Source organism: Pieris brassicae, chromosome 5 (genome assembly GCF_905147105.1).
Source record: "Pieris brassicae chromosome 5, ilPieBrab1.1, whole genome shotgun sequence".
Classification (NCBI taxonomy): domain Eukaryota; kingdom Metazoa; phylum Arthropoda; class Insecta; order Lepidoptera; family Pieridae; genus Pieris; species Pieris brassicae.
The window spans coordinates 22321898-22349794 of record NC_059669.1 but is presented as its reverse complement, the minus strand read 5'-3'; the positions used below and the strand labels follow the sequence as shown (position 1 = coordinate 22349794).

Below are 27897 nucleotides of genomic sequence, written 5' to 3'. Positions count from 1 at the left end.
ACGTGATGGGCTGAAACCAATATTACGAGTATATACAGAATCAGCGTACCCTTATTAGCTGAAGACAATTATCTAATACAAAACACCAAAAATCAAGTCGGTCTGTGTAATTAGTGTCGTATTTTAAACAGAACTGTCAAAGAGGTTAGAATCGCTTGTCATATGTCATAATTTCTAATAAGTCTTACGCCTTCTTACTCTGTGTGATTTCAATTATTCCTAATTTCTATATAAAAACAAGAACTGAAGGTTCATATTTATTTTTAAGATATAAGTTCAAGTTAAAGCCTAGATAAGTTAGTTATTTATTGAACAAAATTAGAAGTATAAATGATTAGATTTAGCATTTAAAGTTATACATATTATATATTATAGGAGCAATAGTCAAAATAAACTTTGCAATAATGCCGGTAGAATTGAACAGCCTCACGGAAGGATGGTTGGAGCTAGAAAGTGATCCTGGCTTATTTACATTGTTACTAGAGGATTTTGGTGTAAAAGGAGTACAAGTTGAAGAAATTTATGATTTACACAAACCCTTAGAAAGTCCTGTATATGGATTTATATTCCTGTTCCGATGGATAGAGGAACGTCGATCTCGGCGAAAGTTTGTGGAACAAATTGAAAGCTTTGTCCGCGATGAAGAAACCATTAATAACATATTCTTTGCTCAACAAATGGTTCCCAACAGTTGTGCATCACATGCTCTCTTGTCAATATTATTAAACTGTCCAAACTTACATTTAGGAGAAACTTTGAGTAGATTAAAGGTAGGCGAATAAATGGAATATATATATATACTTTACTTTTCTTTTATTCACCGAATAAGTTTTCTTATTAGCTTCTTATTGAGGAAACAGTCATTGAAATTAATTTTTTATTATCTCATGCATTCACTATCTCTATACAATATCATTGTTTTTTCAAGCACCACACCATTGGCATGAACCCAGAAAATAAAGGTTGGGCAATAGGAAACACTCCAGAACTAGCATGTGCTCACAATTCTCACTCTATTCCATTGGCACGTAAGAAAACTGATAAAAATGCTGGAGTTTCAACAGGAAGATTTACAGGTATATAATTATCAATAAAATAAGTCTTGCTTGACTGGTGTTACTATCTACAGAATTATGTCCTAAAAGGTCTTATAATTGATAATATATAATTGTAACTTAGACTATAGATTTTTAGATTATCTAAAGATATTTATTTTCTTCTTGTCATTAAAGGAGAAGCTTACCATTTTGTAAGCTTTGTGCCAATAAATGGCCATTTGTTTGAGCTTGACGGCTTAAAACCATACCCTATGGATCACGGACCTTGGGCAGCTGATGAGGACTGGACAGAGAAGTTTAGACGAGTGATGGTTGAAAGATTAGGGCGAGATGCTGGTGAACAAGTTCATGATATAAGGTAAAAAATTAATTTCATTATATAACAATATACCTGACTCAGTGGTATTTTATTTAATGTTGCAATATATGTAATATTAAAAATATGTAATATTAAAAATTACAGATTTAATCTTATGGCTGTTGTGCCAGATAGAAGAATTGCCCTGACTCAGAAATTAGGCGCACTTGAGATGAATCAAAAAAGGATAAAAGAAGCTATATCAAAGATTGGAAAACACTTAAGGCATTTACTAACTAAACCTAGGGATTATAATGGTAAATAAAACTTTACACTGATTCATTAAATTGACTTGAAAAGTTTACTATATAAATATTTTATTTCTTTGGTGTGTCGCATGAATACATGGATACTCTCAAAGCAATTCTAGTGCTGCAATTCTATTTTAAAATGAATGTTTAAACAATTTCAGAAGAGTCAATATCTCCAGACAAAGAGGATTCATCAAATGAAAACGGTCTACAAGTTTCTGAGGATGCAATAATAAATGCCTTAGATGCAATGGAGGCTCCGTCCTTTGATATTGATTTCACACAGCCCATTATTATTGAAATTGGGGTTGTTGATAAACCTCAACAGGATAAAAGTATAAGCTTAGGTAATCATGTTTCATCAACCAACATACTATGCTATTTAAATATTATTTTTACAATAGATTTGAAGTACTTTTCCTGTTTTTTTTTTAATTTCACTTGGAATATAATGACAATTTATGTAAATTTAATAATATTAGTTCATCTGCATTCAAATTACATTTATTTTGGACTTAGGCTTAGAAATATGTTTTTATTAAAATAATTAAATTTGTGTAAGAATTGTTTTCATAATTAATTTTTAGCTGAACCTGTGGAACAAAATGTAAACATGAAGTTTTTCACAATTAATGGTGAAAATCAAATATTAACAAACGTAAGTTGAAAATGTATTATAAAAATATGCTTTAATAGACTTGGACCTGTAGATAATATATAGATATATATATATATATATATATATATATATATCTGGATAAAAATGCCCTGGAAGAGAACACAGGAACTCCATCCAGCTCCTGAGCTCTGTTTACCTGGACATTATATACATTTCTCCTTTCTCCAATGAACAAAAATGTTGTCTTCAACCTTTTTTTATATAACTTATAGGCGAATAATATAATTATTATATATATATTTACGAGCACAAATCTTTTTTGTTATTATTGAATTATTATTTTAGAACGTTACAGATTTTTAATAATCCAAATTTTCAGCTCCATCCAACATCAACAACGGCTCTCATCCGCAGTAATAACAAACCGATAATCCTTTGCTGTGAGGTTTCACCAGAACAGCCCTACAGATTCCGGAAGCTTTTGTTCAGTCACTCGGAGCTCAACATGTTCCTAAACAGCATCGTCTCCGAGATGCAGTCGTGTCAGCTGGCTCTGAACGACGAGAATGATAAGCGGGATATGTATAAGGTATTTAACATCCATTCCGCCTCATAACTAATATTTCAAATACTTTGCCTTCACACTATTGTCGCTTACAACTAATATTTCAAATACTTTGCCTTCACACTATTGTCGCTTACAACTAATATTTCAAATACTTTGCCTTCACACTATTGTCGCTTACAACTAATATTTCTAATACTTTGCCTTCACCCTATTGTCGCTTATAACTAATATTTCAAATACTTTGCCTTCACACTATTGTCGCTTACAACTAATATTTCAAATACTTTGCCTTCACACTATTGTCGCTTACAACTAATATTTCAAATACTTTGCCTTCACACTATTGTCGCTTACAACTAATATTTCAAATACTTTGCCTTCACCCTATTGTCGCTTATAACTAATATTTCAAATACTTTGCCTTCACACTATTGTCGCTTACAACTAATATTTCAAATACTTTGCCTTCACACTATTGTCGCTTACAACTAATATTTCAAATACTTTGCCTTCACACTATTGTCGCTTACAACTAATATTTCTAATACTTTGCCTTCACCCTATTGTCGCTTATAACTAATATTTCAAATACTTTGCCTTCACACTATTGTCGCTTACAACTAATATTTCTAATACTTTGCCTTCACCCTATTGTCGCTTATAACTAATATTTCAAATACTTTGCCTTCACACTATTGTCGCTTACAACTAATATTTCTAATACTTTGCCTTCACCCTATTGTCGCTTATAACTAATATTTCAAATACTTTGCCTTCACACTATTGTCGCTTATAACTAAATTGATGACTTTCCATACGATTTCTTGTGGTCTTTATGTTAATTGAAAATGTTCAGGTCGACGACTGCCGTCGAACCCACAACTACGACGAATTCATCTGTACGTTCCTCTCAATGCTGGCGGAGAGGGGCGTTCTCGGGGAACTGGTGAGCGCCCAGCTGGAACGAGGTCGGTCTCCGAGAGTCCGACGCAGACGACCGAGGCCCCGCCCACGGGCGCGCCCGAGACCACGCCCTCGGACTAGGAAATAGTTTTCATGGAGGATACGAGCGAGCCTCTAGATTCCTTCCAGCTTCCGAGATCATCGGTCGGATGATTCGTGTGATTTTTAAGAGTAATAGAGCCTGACTAGCAGAATTCGAAATGAAGCCACTTTATTTTGTGATTAACAATGCATCGATTACATTCGTATGAGATTCTTGCAGATTTGTCGTACGTAGCATTCTATGTACCGTTGTATTAAAAGTATACCCAATAATTTACAGTATTTTATTAACACACAGCTTTGTTCGAAGGTGTGTGATGAAAAGGTGAACCCGCCTCCAATTATTTGATCCGAAATACGTGAATGTTAAACTGAGCATGTCCGTGCTTTGTAATACACGAAGCGCTTCTGGACTTTCACATCTAAAGCTTCGTATTCATGGTAAACATCTGTTCAGCAACGGTTGATCAAAATTGTTAGTGAGCGGCAACAATGTTATTGGAAATTTTGTTTAAATCAATATAGGTTATCCACACGCAGTGTTGCCAGCACATTGCTGCTAAACAAATGTTCACTATGAAGCTTTAGTGTATCGTATGTGTACGAGCCAAGCCTGTACATTTTGCTCACTCAGGCTATCTTAGAATTATAAGCGTGATGATCCCTATGTACGTGCCAAGGTTCGTACATATCGATCACTTATAAGCGTGACGATTTCCCAAATCGTCGGAGTTACGTCCCGAGAGTATAGCCCGACGCAGGCACTCTCTTCTAAATTCGTTCATAGCGAATAACTAAATCATGGGAGTTACACCCCGAGAGCATAGCCAGACGTAGGCACTCTCTTCTAAATTCGTTCATAGCGAATAACTAAATCATGGGAGTTACACCCCGAGAGCATAGCCAGACGTAGGCACTCTCTTCTAAATTCGTTCATAGCGAATAACTAAATCATGGGAGTTACACCCCGAGAGCATAGCCAGACGCAGGCACTCTCTTCTACATACAGTTATTCGTTTCATAACGATTAACTAAATCATGGGAGTTACACCCCGAGAGCATAGCCAGACGCAGGCACTCTCTTCTAAATTCGTTCATAGCGAATAACTAAATCATGGGAGTTACACCCCGAGAGCATAGCCAGACGTAGGCACTCTCTTCTGAATTCGTTCATAGCGAATAACTAAATCATGGGAGTTACACCCCGAGAGCATAGCCAGACGCAGGCACTCTCATACATACATAGCAATTAGCACGTCATTATTTCGCTCATATTCTATTGTAACACGCGAGTGGTAAATATAGAGTAAATCAATAAATCTCTATTATTTGAAGCATCCCGTTGACCCAGGAACCGTACAGTATGTCTCGGATAATTAAAACAAGATTAATTTAAAAACGAATTTTATTAGAGTACCACGAACAGCGCTGTTCGTATTTACATGATCGTCATATTGTTAAAGAAATGTAACAACAACAAGATTATTGTAAGTTTAGGCACGTAACGACAACTTCTTACAACTACAGCCTTTCTATGACCACTCAACTGCGAACACCGCACGATGCGCATCGCTACAGCTTCGAACCTCTGCGACAGCCTTCGCTTCAACGGTCCAACCGTGATGACAAGAATTACACAACGCAGTTGGCAGAGTCTCAAACGCAAGAGAAACAAATATTTATTAATAAAAAACAAAGAATTTATTTTAATTGATGATCAATAATGTGCTTTAAACACACACGAAGCATGAAATTCATTAGAAATTCTACATATTGTTGTGATACATTTGTCACAGCACACGAATACATTTTACAGACCGTCAATCGATTAATTTAACGTGGTAAAGCGTATCAAATACGGGCGAAGAGCTCCATCGCTTCGTCGAGGCGAGTCACTCGACGATTACACCATATCACAGACTAACAGAAATATTAATAAAAAAAAAAAACTTATTCTCACTACACGTATGGCACTAACTACGCTAATATCGGAACTAAACGAATTGTTAAGGCAGTATTCGTCTGGTGCTCGTCGCGAGACCACCCCACTCGGCGACGAAACTTTCATCGGTTACATTTCAATTACAATATAATCGATTCTCTACCAACTATCGGCATCCACACTGCCCCCAAAAAACAAATACCATCGCTCGCTGATAACAATTGATTAATTACATGCAACGATCCGACCTCGTGGCCGCAACACTACCCTGACATTAAGACGCGACCTAATTTACTCGATGGCATCAATTTTAAGTTTACCATAAAAGTAAGGCTTGCTGTAAATTTTGCTTTCCCATCAGGCGGGTGAGGTAAACAAATCGGCATCGATGGATATAAAACAAATGTTATCGCAAAATGAGGGTAGGACGCGGCCACGCCCTCGCACGAGTGATATTTTGACAGTAGCACCAGTGCCGGGTGGCGTCACAGCGACGCGCTATTTCTCGGGATCACAACCGAAACTTATAGCTATTATAACTACATAAAATTGCACTACTGTGTGTCAGTGACGGCGAGGAGGCTATTGTTGAACAGACCGAATCTAACGCTCGTGCATCGACACTATTGCACAATGCGATTTACAAAATAACACTTAATTATATTTGATCAAAATAATTTTCTCAAAATTTGTCTAACAAAAAAATCTACATCAAACCTTAGCACACTATTCACTACGGCATACATTCATAGATAATAAGGAACAATATCGTCAATTGCTTGCGCCCGAGGACTCGAGTTCATCTCCGTTCGATTGCCTTTTACTGTTCGTAAATACGGGAATCGGTTCAACTGGTTTTCGTATCTTTGGCCAAAATTCCTCAAAAATATAACTCGATTGAAAAATGCGTTTATTTCGATTTACAAAAATATGTTTTTCCGATCGTACGGCACCACATTCAGTCGACAGTTTTTTCAAATGAAGCCTGCATGCGAATACTGACAACAATCAAGTAGGGCCATCCACGAGCCACACTTTCGCATTCACACCGCATATTAAAAAAAAACAGTCGTTCCCTCACAATGGATGCCTATCAAACGTGAAATAGTGCTCATCGAATAAACAAAAAAATTATTGCACACTGATGATTTCAATCGATCGAACGAAACGTTTGTCGCTTAAAATAGGACTTTTTAATGTCCAAAGTGCAATTTACAACAGACGCGGTAGTCGCGAGGTCGATGAACCTCGTCCCGACACATTGATTGCGACAATTCGAGCCTCAAAGCAATATAAAATTATAGAGTTAAAATTAACCGTGAACCACACTAACCGCAGTGTCCACCGCTATCCCGCATCGTCGACAGTAACTCAACTCGGGCCCCTACATAACATCGGGAAAGAACACGCTAATATCGAGTATAGAGATATAGCGAATCGTAACAACGAAGTAGCCTCAAATTTAAAAGCTAAAGCACTGTCGTATTCTCTCAAATTGTGTTTACGTTATGAAAGAACGTATACGTGAGCTTTTTGTTTAGAAATAGTCGATCTCGACTCGTTTCACGCATAAGATTTAGAGTCGACGCAAATGTAATCGATGAAATACGTAGGCGCAGGGGTCTCACCGAGCCGAGTTATTGCTGCGAATGGCGATTCAACTGGCGGACGCCTTCGCCTCCGGAGTCTCGTCGGCGAGCTCGTCGAGGCCCGGAACGGGCAGGTCCTTCAGCTGCCGCTTCTCTATCTCCGCCTTGAACTGCTCGATTTCTTGAGGGCTGAAGTTCATTTTTGAAATTACTACGATTTCCGCTTAAGTGGAGATAGTTCAAAAGTTGTGTAAGAGAGAAAAGTAAGAGAAGAAATAATACTCGAGGTTCAAACGGGAAGTGGTCCGGTTTAGTTTCCTTTCGAAGACTGACTCATCAGATTTGTATGGATTTCGTAAAGGAACTATCGCAATATTAAACTTAGGAGATCGAACGGGACGAAGGCTCACCTGATCTGCACGAAGAGGATGCCGTTGATGAGGTTGAGCATGTCGATGACGGAGGCCATGGCCGGGGGCTGCACGTGCAGGGGCGGAGGATGCGGGTGGGGGTGCTGGAGGGGCTTGAGCTCCGCCAGGCGCTTCTGCACCACCACGGCCTGCTGCGTCAGGTGACGCAGGCACTCGGACGACTCGCGCGTCTTCTCGTGCTTCTCGCCCAGCTGCGGGAGTCGATCGGTCAGAATGCGAACGCCCGAGTGGATGAATTCTCTCCGGGAACACTCACCAGAGTCTTGTAAATGGTGTAGGTCTCCTTCTCGTGCGCGAGCGCGGCCCTGAAGTCGGCCAGGCACGAGAGCGTGCGAGCCACGAGGTGTCTGGCGACGGCCGCCTTGAGGGACTTGGCACCGTGCGTCGCGTTCGTCACTCGCAGCGCTCGTTCCGCGAAGCGCAGCGAGAGCTCGTACTCGCCCACCGCGTGCAGGATTAGGGCTATGTTGCTCTGCGGGAGCGGAGACGACGATCAGGCATCGAATTAAAGCCGATTTCGTGGTCACGGAACATTATTAAAGGATAAATTAGTTCATTCGGAATGAGGCCGTAACACTCACGTCGAGCAGCGCCATCTCCGGGTGGTTCTCTCCGCAGATGAGCAGGGCCAAATAACGAGCTCGGTAGAGCAACTTCAGGGCGGTGCTCACTTGCCCGTTAGCGAAGCAATATAGGGCCAGATGGGACTGCAATTACACAAATTCGTAAGTGATTGTAAAAATAAATAATGTAATATTTATTGAACTTGACGCTCGTCACTCACATATTCGGTGATCGTGTAAGGGTGATCGATCCCGTTGACCCGTTCCGACATCAAGACGGCCTTCTGCTGATAGGCCATGGCGTCCCTGTGTTCGCCGGTGACGTAGCAGAGTCTCGCGACCATACGGAGGCACTGCGCGATCTCCCCGTGCATGGCCCCGTACACGTTGTTGAGCAGGTTCAGGGCTTCGGCGATCAGCTCGTGGCCCTCGGACACGGCTCCGGCTTGGATTTTGTTCTGACCGGTCGTGTAGAAGTTGTATGCGTCCGAGGCCTGTTTGAAGCAAAAGAAAGATATAAGTTGAGTATTGTGAAGATAAAAAAGCGCGATTTTTCTACTTCCTTCATTTATTTTGTATTTTTGATAACGTTCCAGATCCTTACGGCCTTAACGACAGTGTAAGAGTTTAACAATTAAATCAACCTATAAAGTAAAACTACAACGAATTGTGTTTATCTAAGTAACAATAGGTATTTTTTACTTAAAGAGATTCGCAAATCTTAGATATTGTAATGCATATGTACTTAAAATGAATAAACACATTTTTTTACTATAATATGCAATTTGACAGAATAAACAATAAGAAGTTTATTGGGATTTAATATAAAATATGGTTTTAAAAACTATTATATGAATATGACTTTTGTATGAATATATATATAATATTGTGGCTATCTCACTCTTAAATGAATGATTTTTTTTTTATTTTAATGTAATAGCAGGCAAACGGGCAAGAGGCTTACCTGATGTGAAGCGATACCGCCGCCCATGGACACTCACATTGCCAGAAGGCTCGCAAGTGCGTTGCCGGCCTTTCAAGAATTGGTACGCTCTTTTCTTGAAGGACCCTAAGTAGAATTGGTTCGGAAATACTTCAGTGGGCAGCTGGTTCCACATAGTGGTGGTGCGCGGCAAAAATTGCCTTAGAAAACGCTCAGTTGTGGAACGACGTCGAGGTGATACGGATGGTATTTTGTATTTTGCCTTGACGTCCGATAATGAAACTCAGCTGCAGGTATTAGACCGAACAACTCTTCTGAACACTCCCCATGATAAAAATATTGATTAAATAATAAAACAGTTTCTATTTAGTTTTATTGATTTTTTTATTTTATGGTTGCTCGTTTAGTTTTTATAATTGAAGTGGATGTGCGTAAAAATTGTGATGTCATACTTTCTTATATAATTTTATGCATACACGTTGTTTTAGAACTTATAAATAAATAAATATAACGTGTTCGCCTGTCGGACGCTGATTTAATCGAGATATAATATATATATATATTTATTTGTGTACACGTACTTAGCGTTTGTTTACGTGTTTAGAAGCGTGTGCGACGCCTAGAGAAGCGTTTCAGCGGAATCATACAATTATGAATGTTTAATTTGAATATTCATAGACACTAGCAAATAATTTGAAATGATTTATAAAACTTTTAAAACACTCCATTGACGAATATACATTTAGGAAAATTAGTAAGTAATTACTAAGTGACATAATGAAGTCAGAACTGCAACACTCACCCTCGGGTTGATGTGCTTCACCACCGGGAATATGTTCATGATGTCTGCGGACGTGAAGGTCGTCTTGTTCTTGTTGTCGAAGTCGTATTCCCGGAGCATTATCTGGAGACCCACTTTGAGGGCGAACGATCTGGAAGCGACAAATTAATAATTGTTTATTCGTACAAACATCTCAACGGTAAAAGCCCGCGTTGTAGGTGATCGCCTCGTAGGAGTAGTCGCGTAAAACTTTTGAACAATTTAAAATAAAAAAAAAACATGTGTGCAATTCACACGTGTTAGAAGTGAAACCTTCAAAAACAATGTTTTTATTATTAATAATATGTAAATTGGACGTTTTTCAATGTCTAAAAGTAGGATAAAACTTTTAATTAAAAAAAAAGAATGTGTGCGTGTACTAGTGTACACACGTAAGAAGTGAAACGTCTTTATGACCTTATTTTTCGAAAAATGATCCAATATATGCAACTTTATATACATTGGTTAAATAAAGTTAAATTAGATAAAGTTTAACAAAAGGCTTTCATTATCATAGACATGAATACAAATAATACAATTATCTCATTTTACCTTATCACTACTAAGATTATTACAGAATTTCATTAATTGTAATACAATTATTACTATCGTTGTTATCGTTATTATATATTTTTGTTATTAATGAATCAACCGTGGTAGGGACACGAAAAAGATAGTACGTAACGGAAATATGTGACGCGTAACTCAAAAATGAGACGGTAATTTTTTTCCAACGCCGATAAATAAGTTTCACTTCCAATCGCTTTCAATAGTCAAGGAATCTAAGGTTTTTTTATGTGTTTCTTTAATTGTCTATTAGTACAGAAGCCTGATCATTGCCTATTAGAAAAAAATACTCACAAACAGTTAAATAATAACACACCACGCTATCTTACTAAAACGCTGTAATACGCAGCCGCATACAGTGTACAGTAAGCTCACGTAGTTTTCACATGCACTACACACGTTAAATGCTCAAATACAAGCACGTATTAAACAGTGTGCAATATACATACACACTGACATCTGCTCTCTCGCTCTGGCTCACAAATTACAGGCGACTATGCTTAGAAGACGGGAGTGGGGACGCTACGAAGTATGGCACAAAGAGGAGAGACCGATAATATACAAATTGTATGTATATTTCTGTCTCATTCTTTCCCCTGGCTTCATCCTACACATTTTTGTATTTGTGTCTCTTACCTGTCGTTTTTTCGTTGCATCCGGTTTGAAATCACAACGATTCTAAAGAAGTTTCACTTCAAAAACATATATTTAGTTTGATTTTATAACACAATTAAAACAGGTGCATTCTAAAAATCACACTACAGAAATAGAACTTGAGAAATCTCCGCGTTATAGGAGGGGAAACCGCGTTATACGGAAACGTGTTATAGGGTTGGTTTACTGTATTATCAATTATGTGACGTACCTGAGGAGTGATATTTTTTGGAATCCGTATTTCTGTATGACCGCTTCCATGCTCTCGGCGGTCAATTCGAAGCCCCAGTAGGCCTGCGGACAATTGAAAGTGTTGAGACGGCGGTCGAGGAATAGAGAGAGATCGAACCGTCGTCGCCCACCTTGAGCTCCTGCTGGATCTGAGCGAAGAGGTGTGCGGGCGTGAGGGCGTGCCAGTGCGGCGCCGGCGACGGCGTGGCGGCGCGGTGGCGGTGGCGGGCGCGGCGCCGGGGGCGGGTGGAGCGGGGGCAGGGGCAGTCGGGGGGCGAGAGCGCGGGGCTGGGGCAGGCGCCCACCAGGCAGTTCAGGAAGTGCGCCACGCACGCGCCCGTCGACATTGCCTCGCAGCCCTGTTTGGATGGCGAGTGGACATTAAAATTGCAACACCAGCTTTCAATCGATCCAAGAGACGAATGGGATCGAAACAAACCTGCAGGTACGTGGTGTAAATGTGCTTGGCGGCGCGCAGGATGAGCTCGGCGAGGGCGATGGCGTGCAGGTAGGCGAGCGAGGCGTGAGGGCGAAGCGCCATCGTCACTCGTCCCAAGTAGCGCACGTTGATGCCGCGGGCGTGGAGGGCTTCCGTTAGCCCCGCTCCGTCCATGGGGGCCGAGGAGTGCTCCAGACATTCGCGCACCTGGAATTACACCATCACTAAACTGATGCCGGCATCTTTTTTATTCTCCTCAAATCTATTTAAAACAAATAGAAAAACGTACAAACGCCGGTATCTGAGTCGTGAGGAGGAAAGCCGCGGCCTCCTTGACCAGGTGTCGCTGCTTAGCGAGTAGTTCGGGCGTAGCCGCGTGTTTGATTCCCGCGGAATACACATCGGGGTTGAACCGGACGTCGAACTCGGATTCCTTGAGGGAAGCCACGGCGCGGGCGGCCGCCGCCACCACTGCACGGGATCTTTCGCCGGCTAAAACGTTTTTTTTTAATTAAAGGGCTGTTCATAAAATTACAATTAACATGTACATTTCGAAACCAACTAGACCTAATTAGACAAATCTTTATTTTTAATTTATTTTATTATTATAAATTGGTCATCTTAACCAATAATATAATGTGTAAATTCGTGTAATGGTTGCAGCTCATTACAAACGTTGTTAAAAAAGCTGGCGATTAAAAAGAGTGGCGGAGAGTTTATTGCCAGTTCTTCTCTTCCGTTCTACGCTCTTGATTTGAGAACTGGCAGTAAATGTAAAATTAGAAGCATTTTATATACATTTTGACGTCCATAAGTGAACATTGTGTTACCTATATGAATAAATAATTTTTGACTTTGACTTTGCCGTTTAATTAACAGTCTAGCCTTTTAACTAAACAGCGCCGTTTAACGAGCGGCCTGAAACATGTTCAAGTGTGACGTTTGCAACAACATTTAATAAATTTACTGGCTAATGCTTAAGCCAAGCGTACACTATGTGGCAGAAATAAAAAAAATATATCTGACATTAAAAAAATGGCTGGAGTCTGAAACTGCTAAATTCACGTTATTATTATCACTACACTCTTCCATTGTACTTATTGTTTTGCTTCAAACTTGTGGTTTGTGGTGGCTTGTGGTGAAAACACCATCAAAGTTGTGGTTTCCCGAAGCCATATTGACAGTTTGAAGAGTTTCGTTTCGAGTTTGAGAGTGACTATGTATGCAAGCACGTAATGAAAAATCATCGATTCAAGTTATTTGCGTAACTATTTAATCAACTGGTTGAATATCTTACAGGCCGCTAGTTAAACGGCACTGTTGAGTAAAGAGGCTAGGCTGTTAATGGAACGGCTAATTGAGCTAGTTGGCTGCGACATGTGTATAAAAATTTATCCAAATCTGTTTAACAATGGCAAGTTTTGTAGAATTATCATATTTACCGATTTCCTTGATTATTTCAGAAATATAACAATACAAAAAGATAAAAATAAGAGAACTCACAGTCACTCTCCTGTTTGTCCCCACCCGAAAACGAATCGGTAATACTTTCAACAATCTTCTTCGCGACATCTGTATCGATCTCCGACAAAGTCTCATCCAGCAACTCTTCACTATTCCCCGTTTCCTTCTGCTCCTTCTCCGCCTCCTCTACCTTTTCCTCTTTCTTCTTCTTGTCCTTTTTCTTCTCCTTCTCTTGAGCCTTGCCATCCTTTCTGTCAGTCTCATTCTCTTTCATATCAGCGTTAGCTTCGATCGACTTCTGTTCGGTCGCTTTGCGTTTCGCACTCAGCTGTTGCAAGTGGAAAGCCGCGTAACGAATGAACATAAAGTAACGAGCCCTGGAAATTGTCACAAGTTATTTTATTTCACACACAAACGTTTGACAACGACACACACACATACACATATTGAAATACTAGTTTCAATCTGACAGGAAGAAAATGAAAATTGGTAAAGAACGGGAGACAAAGGTGAGAAGAAAAAATATAACTGAATAACAAGAGATACTCACTCGACAAAACTATCCACTAACTCTTGTCTGAGGCAACACAGTTTGTGCTTATGAATTATTGGGAAGCCCATGGATTTGATATCCTCTCTCAGCTCATCATCGTCCACTGCAAAGGATGTTTAATTTGATCAGTCGAATATAGAACCATTTTAGGTCTGGGCCTCAGATTTCAATATCTGTTTCATGATCATTTGTTAATCGAATAGGCAAGCAGGTGATCAGCCTTCTGTGCCTGACGCACACCGTCGACTCTTTGGGTCTAAGGCGATATTTTCCTCAGGATATTTTCCTTACACAGAAAGTCCATAGCCGCGTAGCCGGGGATTTACGACCCCAGTGATTGACAAACACTGCTATGTTTTTGATACAAAGATACGTACACTGTAAGAAATTGACGTCAGGCGGGAACGTCCTCAGCAAGTCGAGGATGTAATGTCGCCCGTCGTTCCCGATGATGCCTTTGCACTCCACGCTCGAGCAGAGCTCCACCGTGTCGCCGTTGGCGCTGATCACCGAGTGCGGCATGATCTTCAACTGCTGGCCGGCTTTGCTCAGCTATTCGAAGAATAGATCGTTACACGATTATAATATATTCAACGCCTATACATATACGAGTTCAGAATACAGTCAAAAAATCAAAACTTATATGAAATACATTTTTTTGTAGGACAGAGGCAAACGAGCAAGAGGCTCGCCTGATGTTAAGTGATACCGCCGCCCATGGACAGTCAATGCCAGAGGGCTCGCGAGTGCGTTGCCAATCTTTTAAGAATTCTTGAAGACCCAAAGTCGAAAGGATTTTAAAAAGTAATTTGTCTAACTAACGAAATCCCTTAAAAAACTTAGTTATGATAAGTTATAATAATAATATTTTATCGGATTAAAACGCGATTGATTGGCATCGTTTTGTTATAATTGAAGTTACAAAACAAAAACTCACCAATTCCATATACTTCGGGTGCGACAAGACCGTCGTCCCGAAGTCGATGCTGCCATAGACCACGCTCTGCTCTTGCTCCTTCTCCAGAATACCGGGAATGATGGACTGCGCCGTCACCCTGTAGCCTCGGTAGTCCACCACGACGGTGCCCAACGTGTGGAGGCCGTTGGTGTCCACGGCGCTGTACACGCGGACTCCTTGCAGGTCATTACGCTGTAAAGTTTAAAACATTTGAGATATAGACGGGAGAGTGAGTTTTACCAAGGTTACCAAGACAAAAGATGGTTCACTGCTCCCATTTCCAGCATCTCATTAGAAAACCGTATCCGGTTCTAATTTTAGGCAGATATGTATACTTTTAGTTATGCCATAATGTGGGATCAAAGTTAAATTTAACGCTCGCGTGTATTGTATTTTTTTAACTAAAATCCATTTTGTGTATTTATACAGTTGCTTAATAAAATAACGTGTCAAAATATAATTTGTTAGTGTTAAGTAAAAGTAGGATAAATAAAGGATTTTGACGGAATTAATTCATTTTGTGGAACCTGAAGTTGTTCAAGTTTACTTTCAGACACGAAACACCTACCGGCGCAACAAAGGCGGCCGCGTCGCCTCCGAGGTCCTTATAATGGTCGCGAACGTCGAATCCCAGGGAGAAGAATATATTGTTCCATATGAACATTTGCATCTTTGGCTCTTCACCCGGGTTGATGGCCATCACGTTACCGTCCACCACCGCCATCGCCCCTCGAGTGGCTGCAGCCACGAAGTCACTGTGCACCTAAACATCATAATTCGTTTACTAATCCGTACGAACGCTAAACAATGAAAAATTTAGGTATCTCTAATCCATAAAATTGTTATGTATGGAACTGAATATACAATGTAGCTTTATCCCGTTACGAACCTTGAAAATGGCCCGTTCCCGAAGCAATCTCTCCGGAAGAGTGGCGCGAGGCAGTTCGCGTGTCGTTTGCAGCTCTTCGTTCCAATCGCGAGTCTGCCCCGGGATGTGCTCTTCGTATCCCAGTTTAGAAGAGAACGCTACACACGAAAACCTCTCATCAACCACACGAAACACGCATGTGTCAGTCAAGAAGTCAGAAAGTCAATCTTTCTGCCAGAGTTTCAAGTCTTATAATTAAATATAGTAATGAAGGGAAATAATTTTATTGTAATCGTTAAGATTATGGATTAGTTCAAGGCCAATCTTTACTTCCTCAAATAATAAATGAATCAGGATTTACCAAATAAATAGTAAATAATTGAATCGTACTTAATTCTAAACAAACAATTATTTAGGCCTACAGTTAAGCCGTAAAATATTTTCTATTGAACTACTTTCAAAGCCGTAACAATCCTAGCTTTCATTCATTTCAATATCATGGTATCATTTGATGATTATATTTTTTATGGAATAACTATTGTATTCACTTTGCTCTATCTCTATACATTATTGTAATAATAGGTAACGCTTGCGCAGTAAGCTTGGGAAAGATAAAAGTGTAATTAAATAATAAAGTTAGTAAATGATAAAAACAGCTTAACTCAACAAAGCCTTGAAACGTGTTTTATTTATAGTACAAACGGGCAAATGATACAATACTATTTCGGATTTTAGGATGGTCATTATTACTTTAATTATGTATTGTAATGAGTAGACATAACTGTTAATTTGTTTTTATGAAAGTCACCTTAACACAGCAATTAACAAAACCACTTTAAACGCATTGTAGTGATTGTAATTAATTTTGCATAAATTTTATATTTAATAAATAAAAAGTTCTATTATTTTCTTCCCTGTAGTTTTATTTTATACAGAGTATTGGCTTAGTGGTTTTAGCGTGCGACTCTCATGCCCGAGGTCGTAGGTTCCATCCAAATTTACTAGATTTCTATGTACGCATTTAACATTCGCTCCAACGGTGAAGGAAAACATCGTGAGGAAACCGCTTGCTTAGACCCAAAAACTCGAAGGCTGATCACCTACTTGCCTATTAGATTGGCAAAATGAAACAGATACAGACACCTGAGGCCCAGACCTAAAAAGGTTGCAGCGTCACTATTTTTTTTAATTTGTCTCTCGGCATCCATTGGTATGTAATGTGTGGTCAAAGTACTCACTATCCTCGGCACGGATGGCATCAACTGTATGGTCCAGCATGGGCGACGCCCATTGGTACACTTGATAGGGCGTGGCCACTCTCTCGAATGGGTGCTTTTGCATACGCTTCTTCTGAACGAGGGCGAAGTTCCTCTTGAACGCCGGAGACACGATGTTCAGCAGCTCTATGAGCGAGTGACACAGCAGGGACGGGGTGGACGGACGCGGGTTGAACACTTCTTCGGTGGATCTGGAACGCACCTTGCTCACAACCGTATCTCAAACTCCAAAATGTTTCATCGCCTTTGAGGACGAGGGAAACTCAAAACAAGACCACACTTATATCAAGTTAGTTACGACTATAAACCGACATTGCCTTAAATATTTCACTTAATTGTAACAATGCCAGCATATATATATATATATATATATATATATATATATATATATATATATATATATATATGCTCGCTCTTACTGATTTAGGAAGTAGGCCAATAAGAGAAGGTCTCATTGAAACCTTTCTGGCCACTATAATGTTCCATAAATTAAGACTCTTTATTCTTACTCATTTTAATACCAATTCCCTAACGAACTTTCGCCTACACCTAGTAGTGGCTGACCGAAATATGCTTCCGGAAAATGTAATCAGTGCATCCTCTTTTAAAGGTTTGATAAAATCTCCAAATCCGCATAATATAATATATATTAAATTTAAGTTATATTGCACTATTTGATTTAACAATAAGCTCATACTTTACACCATATAATAAAAATAATAATTACTGGTTTAAGTAGAATCCTCTGGGACAGGCTGTGATGTGGAACTGCCTGTCTTCGAGGGTCATCACGTGGAGATAAAGCAGATCTCCACACATCTTCCGTGGTCCCGGAGGGGGATTCCATCCTGATGTTGTAAGAACCTATGTATGATAAATAATTTTGACATTTCTATGACTTTCAGTCAAATTATTTTCAACTCTATTCATATTCTTCTTCCCAAAACTGAAAAGAAACTGTAGGTTGACAATACCGGTTTGGAATTGTATGTGGGTCCTACCTTAAGGCACTGCGGGGCTTTGTTTTCCTTGTTGAGTCCGGGATGCAAAGGCAGCAAAGGTCTCTCGGTTGAACCTGGCATTATATAGTCTGGAGGTGTACAGTCCACACTTTCAGGCCGAGTTTTCTTCTTTTCTGCAATTGCAAGTATTTTTATTTTATTTCCCATACAGCTTTCTTCTATCTTTTTTTAATACATTCATTAGAATAAAAAAAAATCAGACATCAACTTGTCTTTATTACCATGTCATTATTTATAAGTAATGTTATGTTAGAAAATAACTAAATATTAATAATGAGTTGTATAGGTTCAAAGTCAGATCATATTTATAAAACTGTACCTAAAATATCTCCCTGAGTGACAACATTTAAAAATGCCAAGGAACTGCATTCCTGACCAGCGTAAGAATCCACATAGTCTATTGACTTCAACAGATCTCTCACGTGGCGGACGTGGATTCGAGCCTCGCGCATTGTATATGGTTCTTCCACGACCTAGAAGGCAATATTCGCTTTTAATCTCTTCACGAAAGTCCAAAGATCAGCAAGAAGCGTTAAATTAATTCATTATATTCCCATCTGAGCTACTTTGTGCGGTCTAATAATTTTAAAGCATAAGTGTCAAATTTCATTTTAATGTGATCATAACAATTTCTCTTGATTGCAATGTTCCAATTATTATTAGCGTAAGGTAATATAAACCCAGAAAGGATTAATGTTGCAAAACTTTCTTCGATATATTTTGTTTTAGATCTTTAAGTCACTATAAAAGGATATCCTTAATTCCTTAATCTTAAAATTAAAAACAAATTTCCCCTTGTGAAAAATTAGTCACCTTAATAACGGAACCATCCTTCAAGCCTTCAATATTTTTCAATTCTGCGAAATTATCCAATGTGACGCCATCTAATTGAAGCGAAAAGCAGGTGCGATGGCATGTATCTTCACGATCCATTAGGACTTGGTGGATTTCTTGCACCAGTTCCATACTTGACACCTGAATATATTTTTTTAAAAGTTAAACTGTGATGTTTGTGTGATAGGGAACTTTATTGATTCCCTAACAAAACTATGTTCGGTGTATGGGAAAAATTATGTATTACATATAGATTCTAGACTATCATGGTCCGCTTGGGATTAACTAACTATACATTAAATGGCTTAAAATATACATTCCTACATAGAAAAGTTCCTGTAACGTAAAATTATAAATAAAAGTATGAACATACCTGAATATCAAGCGGTTCAGCGCCAGGGCTCATAATTTTAACAGTGAAACCCATATCTTGTATAAACACCACCTCTGCATCTCCTTTCTTCTCGTCGCCATCTTCACTTGGTGACGATTCCCTTTCCTTTTCACCGTTAACCATTTTTTTCGCTTCACCGTTGGCTTTCTCTGTATCCGCTTTTACTTCTTTATCTTTTTTGTCATTTCCACATTTTTCAGATGGTTCATTTCCCGATTTTTGGGGTGCGTCATCGACTTCTTTTTTAATACCATTTTCTGAATTGTTTAGCACTACATCCGATAGAATATTTTCTTTCGACTTACTAGAATCAGCTTCATCCACATCACTGTTAGAAATACCATTAGAAACTATTTTAGTATTACTATTGCTAATATCACAATGTGGATTATTTTGTGGATCACCATTGACATATATCGTGTTGGTTCCATTTGTTATTGGTTCTTTGGTACCTAACTTATCTTTTTTACAATTATATTCATTTGATATTGTCTTCTCGCCATTTACTTTGGTTGCATTAGCGGAATCTCCCTGTGTTGATTTCTCGTTCTTGTTTTTAGATTTCTGGCATTCTAGAGAAAAGACATACTATATAAAATCATTTTTATGCTTATGTGGGGTATCCCTATTCTCGTTTATATATGTATTATTTATTACTTATTCAATATCCGTATATGATTAAAAGTTTAAATAATACATGCTAAGCATTATAAAACATTTGTAAGTCAAGATTTATTACATTTATACTAACACCTATACACAATACACATCGGAAGGCTCGGCTGGGAACTTATTTATTAATAAATAACGTGGTATTAAACGGACCTTCATTATTCGGGAATTGTAAAGGTGCATTACTGGAAGTAGGCGACAGGGCTTTCTTAGTTGCTGCGGCGTAGGACACGCGTGGGGTTGCAACTCCACCTCCCTCATCATCGGCACGACCATTAGGCGTATTGGCGTGACCATTACTGCATACAGCCTTCGTGCTTGACTCCTTGGTCATTTTTGTTGACTGCTTTTCAAATTTATCTGGAGAGAAAACGATTGGTCAAAAAGGCGCTGCGAGATACATCGTATAACGCCTATATTACGCCGTCGTGAACAACGTATAAAAAACATAGTGACATAAGATGTCACGCAACTAGCAAATTAATATTTTATAAGGACTGAATGACTCAAACAGACATATATTATTAAATTAAATTAGATAAATAAACTAACTAAAAAATATAAAATTGACATGTTTAAAAACCTAAAAATTACCGCCGACTAAATAAAATTTAAGTTAACTTGGTAGCTACAATGCTCGATCAAACGATTGTACTGCTCATAGCCGCATGCATACTTATGAATATTAATGGTCGGTTCATAAAACGCATGGGTAATGGGTGCCTTAGGGATATCGAACACGCATGTCTCGTCCCGTGACTACTGAACACGTGGTCTGCGCTGGCGCAACGCCAACTATCTCCAGCGGAGAGTCAATAATAGACGGCAACGAGATGCCGCCAACAATAGACGCTACACAAACTCAACCAACATTAGTTTAGACTTATTATAGAATATATTTTATTTAAACCAATGCTTAACCTCTCGCTCCGTCGGTAGGTACATATTTGTGTATTTCTCTATGTTTTACTATAAAATTTATATTTTACCAAATTCTTATACCATTTATTATTTGGGTGAAACTTCATAAACTGCTTAATAAGTGATTACAAAGAAATAAAAATCACGATAAAGCTCATCGGAGACGTATATTTTATTTAGAAATTTCAAACTGGTCAAAGTACAATGTTCTGTTATCAAGTGAAACAAGATATTATGGTATGAAGACAAGTATTTAGCGCAATGATTATTTGCGTAACATAACGACTCGTCCAACCATACAACAGAGACATTACGATACATAAAGACCCCTATCACATTATTACGTGTACCTTAAGGATGTGTGTGTGACCTATATCAACCTACAGTTTCGTAGATGTGTTTGATAAGACTAAAACAAACGAATTCTTAATAAGATAATTATACAGCATAAAGTAAAAAAATTTTAAACTGCGTAAGTGACACACTGATAAAGCTCCGGAAAGATACGAGCTGAAATGTTGATTTTATCTGTGTTGCCTTTACCAAACAAGATAAGAGGCAAGACGCCTGCGCCTAGAGATACCTACTAAATCAAAATTTTTGATAAACAGCCGTTGACACGGTTTTTTCTAGCGTGTGAACGCTATCGCCCAGCGTACGATTTTAAAATAATTATTATTATGCGTTTTGGGCACGTTATGCTACTTGTTTCTGACTACTACTCGCTACGTCTATTTCGTTCTTATTGTGTATGCGAGACTTTCAAATTATTTTAGTCTGTCAGAAAAACAATCAGTTGGGCGAGCATCGCATTTGGCTCTTCGATTGAAAGTCTTCGTCTGGCCGGCAACAGCCTATTAATATTTTTACTTGTAATAAGATAGCGGTGTTTTTCAGCTATGCCTTACCGCATCTAGACCGCAATATTATAATTCAGTAAATTACTTATGTTGCAGAGGTTATGATGAAGTTCACAGAAGGCATAATGAAAACATTGACGTCAAAACACGAGCCATTGATTTAAAATTTAGATAAACAGCAATTGTTGACTACGACGGGCTGAACAAGAGACCAATCAATGAATTATGCAAGAGAAGCGACTATTGTCACGCAGCGACGAACACGGAAAACTTAACCTCCAACAACTTATGGAAAATTATTCCCTTGACCTTTTATTCGGAATCTTCGAAGAATTGCACTATGCATATTTTGATTTACTTAATTGCTTACAACTATTTTGCGGTAGTACAATTTTGACACGACTGACATTTTGAATAACTCCATGTTGTTTACTGATGTCATATTGATTAAAATATCATAAACATCGATTTCATTTAAGTTTCTAATGTTGTCTTTTTCCGAGAGAAACTTATAATATGTAACATTTGCATCATTTTTTGTCACGAGCCCCGCTGAAGCTGGAATAATATTTAGTTAAAAAACTTGATATAGATAAATACGTTTCATGAGTATTTATAATTAGAAATATTATGCAACCGTACAACAATCAAGAAGTCAGTTATCACTTACGCCGCCTAATATCAACAATGACCACGACTAATTTATATTATACCAATTCATTGATACATGACGTACTGGTTACAATTAAGATCTCCCGTAAACAAATTCTAAAACGCTACGGTAAGGTCATTGCTGCAATAATGCATGGCAACTAACTAAATCATGTTACGCAATAACACATTGGCTGTTAGCCGACGCTTGTATTTAAAAGTATATTCAACGCTATCATATTGAATGAATGAAAATTCTCAAGTTCACATATCTATTGTTAAAAGCTCTTCGGGTTAAAAAAGTATTAACTAGGGTTCCTAGTACTGGTTATACTAAAAAATCATTTTCGTTATTAGTTAGCCTATATCAAGAACATAGAGTTTTGTTGTGAACTAAAAATCAAACGGAAAATTTTACATTTCAGACAGGTGGATAGGGATACAGTGCAAGAGGTGGAGTAGGTAACTTCAATATACTACAGTTATTATTATTGCGAATTTATATTTCATTATAATGAAACACACCTTGGAACAAACTTGCATTTGCATTTCATTTCACAAGTCTTTAATTTTAAAAAATATTTGTTGAATAGTTCATATTTGATCTATCGAGACACGCTCGTTGAGGTTATAAGCTAATAAAAAATACCTTGTGTAATTAACAACGTACAAAACTCTATGACAGCATTTAACACTAATTTTAATTGATAACATCCTCTTCCGGTGAACTATGTATGGTTGGAGGATTAAAGGCCCTAGTAAAACGTGAAAATGTCTATTGCGTTAGAGTTTTCCTTTAGAGACTTCAGGAAACATGAAACGAAGACGCTCTAAATAAATCTAAACGCAGTGAACTCTTTTTAGGTCAGTTTAAATATTACAAAATGTGGTTTTTCTATTAAATTACTGTATCACGACTCGGGTCCATTAGCACATAAAATGTAAACATTACAATATATAATAAGTATATAGTTGTTAACATTTATTCTATGATTAAAAAAATGCAATAGCGTATAATTATTATGAAATCGAATAAATACATAGAACAAAGTGTAGAAATATTAAATGTTATTTTTCCTTGTAACTAATCAAATCGATTCAGACATTTAAGCCCATAGCAAATGACATTCATAAATAGGTTTTCATTAAAATATTTAATTATATACTGAGTGTTCTAAAAATATTGCAGCCATGTTTCCATGTGAGAAACAAACACAACCTGCTTTGATACAGTTTTTTATCATTACAAAATATAAATCACACCTTATCGGTTTCGACTTATCGTTCAGTATCAATCAACAACCATGCGTTGTAAGTATGTAAGCATGCGACCTACAAAGTAACCATAAAAACGTAATAGCTTTGTATTTTACTATCATCATGGCCGTCATTTTATTTTTTAAGTTCCAATGACCGCTTTTATAAAACATCAATCAAACCTGATTGTTTAATGCCGACGAAGAATGATCGTTGCTGTACATCGAAATAGTTACATATCATACGCAGAAATGTATCCATAACTATTTAGATTAAAGGACATTATATACATAGTATGTTGGAATACTACGAGAGGATTTTGAGATACCAATATTTAAAACTGTCAACATGTTGACAAAATAACAGGTTTTCAAACCGCTACCCCACTATTTACGCAAATCATTATGGATTCGAGGGAATGTCAAGTACCTAGTCACTTAAGGTTATCATCGAAGAGTCCTATAACAATACATATGTTTTCGTAGTTCAAGAAAAAGGCCAAAAAACTACGAAATAATAATTACACTTTCCAATGCGAGCATTAACAGGACACACTTTTTATTGATTCCCATTTTATCTTCTCAAATTGGAACCTGTGTGAGTAGCGACAGGAAAACTATTTAAAATAACAATTATAAATAATTGATTTCATATAAAATTAAATGGAATGCTTAACGTTTTTATCACGCGATTCCTAATTAATCCTGCGGGAAAACGTAAGGATTTCTTCATTATTCGTCAATCACACTGTACAAAAGAATTAACATGACTGTAACAAGAAAACGTATGTTACCAGGGACAACATATTGCCATAGAAATAGTATGCAAATTTAAAAATACACGCGTCTGACCGAAAAAAAAGATTCCGCTACAAAAAAGTTTGAGCCAAGCAAATTTTCGTACAGCTGTGTCATCGTCATCAATCACGTTTTAAACATTTAAATAAATCGTGGCAGTAGTAATAATACTAAGCTACTACATATTAATGGTATGTAGTGTAGAATGGCTTTAACTGCATAGCTGCAGTTACATATTATATATTTTTTTACTTTTAATTTAAAATCTCATGATCACACAAAACATTTTAGACAAAATACAACTTAATGTGTCATAACAAGTTTAATTGTATAAAAACTATAAAATCATTTTCATGTTTCTGTTGCTTTATGGATGGCCTGGTGTACACTTGAATAGTGAATACAGTATTCAAGTGTACAGTGAAAAATTGCATTGAGAAGAATAAATCAATTTGGAGTTGTTCTTAGTAATTAATCAAAAATCACTCTATGATTGACAATAATGATTGGCAAGATAATCAGCTGTCAATTGAAACTATGTTAATATTAGAACACAATTCTAAATATTGAGTTAGAATTATAAATCTTTAAATTTTAAAATCAATAACACTAATTGTTATTGATTTTAAAATTGTCCTGTGAATCTACAAAATGTTATCCTATGTTTTTTTTTCAATCTTGATATTGAATCAAATAAACTATCACTACTAATGGTTTATGCTTACAAAAATTTACCATAGAAAATTACATTTATATGTAATATTCCACATTTTTATAAAATAATATCAATTAACATAATGAAGAATAATTTAATATGAAAATTATCCTCTTTGTATGTAATTAATTCAGTTTCCCTATTAAAGTTTTTTATTTAAGAACATAGGTTGCTGAATTGTATCAAAACTGTATATTGATAACAAATTAATAATGTAAAAGATACCATACATAATAAAAAAGTATGGGACATATTTAGTAGATGTCACATAAATATAATTTTACCTCCACATGATAGACACATGTTTTGTATCTCATTAGGATGAGACAAAAAATAATGTTAAGCAACACATGATGAATTACTTTTGTTTTTCTTTCTTGAAATGAAATGAAATTTTAAACACTCTATTCTGTTATATTTAATGTATTATGTATATTAAAAAAACATATTGAGAACAGGAATCTATTTCAGATAGATATTTAAAATAAAAGTTGTTTGAATCAAATTATAATGTGTTTATGTTTTATGTGAAAAAGAAGAAATAAATAAATTAAAAATAAAGGCTCATTACCTTACCTTATGTAAAGCACAATTTGGTACAACATTTAATGAAATCTGGAAATGTTAAATCTAACAAAAATAGGACAAGGAATAACCTATACTACACCTAGAACATATTTTAGAGATTTGTCTTTTTTAATTGATGGAGACAGTTATATTTATGTATGCTCCAAATAAGTGTTACATAAATATTTAAGATAACCCTTGCTCAAAGAGCAACTATTTGAAATAGTTGAATTTTATTACTGTCCAATTTATGCAATCCACATGTCGATTCCATATCTATAAAATTGATCATTTCATAAATTATTGGCTAAAACATGAGTTGGTTAGATCAAGACATGTATTATAGAATTCTATTGCTTAAAAGAAATTCATATATTTTTTAAGTAAATTCTAACTAGTGTCTAGTCATAACACCAATAAGATTTCAACTCAAAAACATGCACTTTTACATCAAATTAACCTTTAAATAATATTATATACTAACACATCCTCCTCAAAAACACTTTTTTCAGTCTTCTCAGTATGACCTCTGAGCTTTGACCCTTAAATGGGTACCTATAATGTATGTATGTTTATAATTTTAATGGCTATATGATTATGATTTTAATTTTTCATAGTATTCAGATTAAAATGTTGTATCTTACTAAATAATAACTAGAAATTATCTCTGAGCTTCAAGGGCTGTTTTCACAAATTTATTTTATTTACTATTTTAAATTAGTTTACAACAAAAAAAAATAGGGTTTAGGATTTTACATTAGGTTTAGCAATATAAATTAATGTTGTGTAATGTTGTATTTTATTAATCATGGCGTATCTTAAAAAAATAATGACTAAATTTTATAGTTAATTTCACATATTATTGAATTTACAGCAATAAAATTGTATGTTTTTATAATTACAAGACTACATTTGCAACTATAATTTTTTTATAGTTTGGTCACATGTGTACTAGTCACATGACTTATAATATAATTGAAATCCTTGTGCGTTAATATTTAAGAATAAAATTAACATAGTACCTTAGAGCGATGTTACATAACTTGGGAAGAGAGAAAACTTTACCTTTGTTCACATTCTCGGCAGCACTTTTACCGTTCACTTTGTTATTAACTGGACATTTTTTCACTTTATGAGAGGCAAGTCTCGAAGCATTGTCGTCATTCACTTCACCACCAAGAGCCATAACAACACGAGGAATTAATCCGGCATCGACTGTCCGCGACCAGACTCAGCTGCAAGAGCACATGCGGAACAGATAAAGCTCAATTTCGTTTAACAGATTTTTTATTTTTCTAGATTAACTTTTCAAACACCTACTGTCGTGTCAGATATTAAAATGACACATTGTCTACGAAATCCAGACGATTATTATCGACGTAAAGCTTATACAGATAATAAAAGCTAGACCTTCCATAATATATTACACAAATAAACATCACAGTAAGAGAGCAAAATATTATGGTTTTATACATCTATCGCTGACCATATTTTAATACCGCCTCCGTGATTGATGGCAGACAAGCGATAAAATATACCTATATATTATATATATTTCTATCTCGAGATATATTACCAAATATTTAAGTTAATAATTAGTCATGATGACAAACATAAAGTTAAAAGTACCAGTTATCGTTAATATCTCGAGAAAAAAAATGTGTGCGTTACGGGCCACCCCACAGAAGTGATAATTCAAACTAATTTAAGTTAAATTATTAAATATTGAAATTGTTTAACTTGGGAAAAGCTTAAGTTGTTACTTAAGTTTTAGTTAAGTTATAAAAATATTTTGTATAATCACCTTCAAAAATGGTGATAGTTTGAAGTTATATGCTCACTCTAACAGGAAATGTCTAACGCTGCGGGTTAGAGTGAGAGAGGAGGAGACTGCCTACCGCTGCAGTATGGCTGAGAAAAAGGGAAGCTAGATAGATTGGAAAATATTATATACATATTTGAAATATAAATAAGTTTGTCATTAAAATAGTAATTTATTGACAATAATCAATTTTATGACTTATTTACCGGTAGTAACTATCTCGTGGA

The 27897-nt window shown here is 36.8% G+C and overlaps 2 protein-coding genes across 5 annotated transcripts; one reads left to right on the top strand and one right to left on the bottom strand.

The window, feature by feature from the left end:
* Positions 1-215: 215 nt before the first annotated feature.
* Positions 216-4132, top strand: LOC123709978 (ubiquitin carboxyl-terminal hydrolase calypso). 3 transcript variants are annotated; one of them, XM_045661624.1, is made up of 9 exons: positions 216-296; positions 376-770; positions 929-1076; positions 1233-1416; positions 1522-1673; positions 1829-2014; positions 2255-2325; positions 2666-2875; positions 3711-4132. In XM_045661624.1, the coding sequence occupies exons 2-9, from the start codon at positions 405-407 to the stop codon at positions 3903-3905; spliced, it is 1512 nt and encodes a 503-aa protein (XP_045517580.1). In that variant the 5' UTR covers positions 216-296; positions 376-404; the 3' UTR covers positions 3906-4132. The 3 variants fall into 3 exon arrangements, with proteins under 3 accessions (XP_045517580.1, XP_045517579.1, XP_045517581.1); XM_045661625.1 differs by having other exon boundaries at positions 253-296; positions 354-770; XM_045661623.1 differs by having other exon boundaries at positions 222-770.
* Positions 4133-5246: 1114 nt separating this feature from the next.
* LOC123709976 (clustered mitochondria protein homolog) lies at positions 5247-27182 on the bottom strand. Of its 2 annotated transcripts, none has more exons than XM_045661621.1 (24): positions 26914-27182; positions 20234-20440; positions 19388-19980; positions 18994-19155; positions 18500-18653; positions 18160-18293; positions 17886-18022; positions 17120-17349; positions 15903-16039; positions 15582-15776; positions 14993-15205; positions 14433-14607; positions 14053-14158; positions 13542-13879; positions 12328-12530; positions 12039-12245; positions 11731-11958; positions 11580-11662; positions 10130-10259; positions 8606-8878; positions 8403-8528; positions 8078-8293; positions 7801-8012; positions 5247-7579 (listed from the first exon to the last, which is right to left on the bottom strand). In XM_045661621.1, exons 1-24 carry the CDS (start codon positions 27032-27034, stop codon positions 7459-7461), a joined length of 4701 nt encoding a protein of 1566 aa, XP_045517577.1. In that variant the 5' UTR covers positions 27035-27182; the 3' UTR covers positions 5247-7458. The 2 variants fall into 2 exon arrangements, with proteins under 2 accessions (XP_045517577.1, XP_045517578.1); XM_045661622.1 differs by lacking the exon at positions 26914-27182 and adding an exon at positions 22171-22266.
* Positions 27183-27897: the final 715 nt, after the last annotated feature.

Bases quoted from the DNA above. Each gene is read 5' to 3' on its own strand.
- LOC123709978 (XM_045661624.1), top strand. From the start codon at position 405: ATGCCGGTAGAATTGAACAGCCTCACGGAAGGATGGTTGGAGCTAGAA. The intron at 771-928 runs GTAGGCGAATAA...TGTTTTTTCAAG, and splicing joins AAACTTTGAGTAGATTAAAG to CACCACACCATTGGCATGAA. The intron at 1,417-1,521 runs GTAAAAAATTAA...TAAAAATTACAG, and splicing joins GAACAAGTTCATGATATAAG to ATTTAATCTTATGGCTGTTG.
- LOC123709976 (XM_045661621.1), bottom strand. From the start codon at position 27,034: ATGGCTCTTGGTGGTGAAGTGAATGACGACAATGCTTCGAGACTTGCC. The intron at 20,441-26,913 runs GTAAAGTTTTCT...TTTTCTCTCCAG, and splicing joins TGCCGAGAATGTGAACAAAG to ATAAATTTGAAAAGCAGTCA. The intron at 12,531-13,541 runs GTGAGTTCTCTT...AAAACGTTTTAG, and splicing joins GGACAAACAGGAGAGTGACT to CCGGCGAAAGATCCCGTGCA.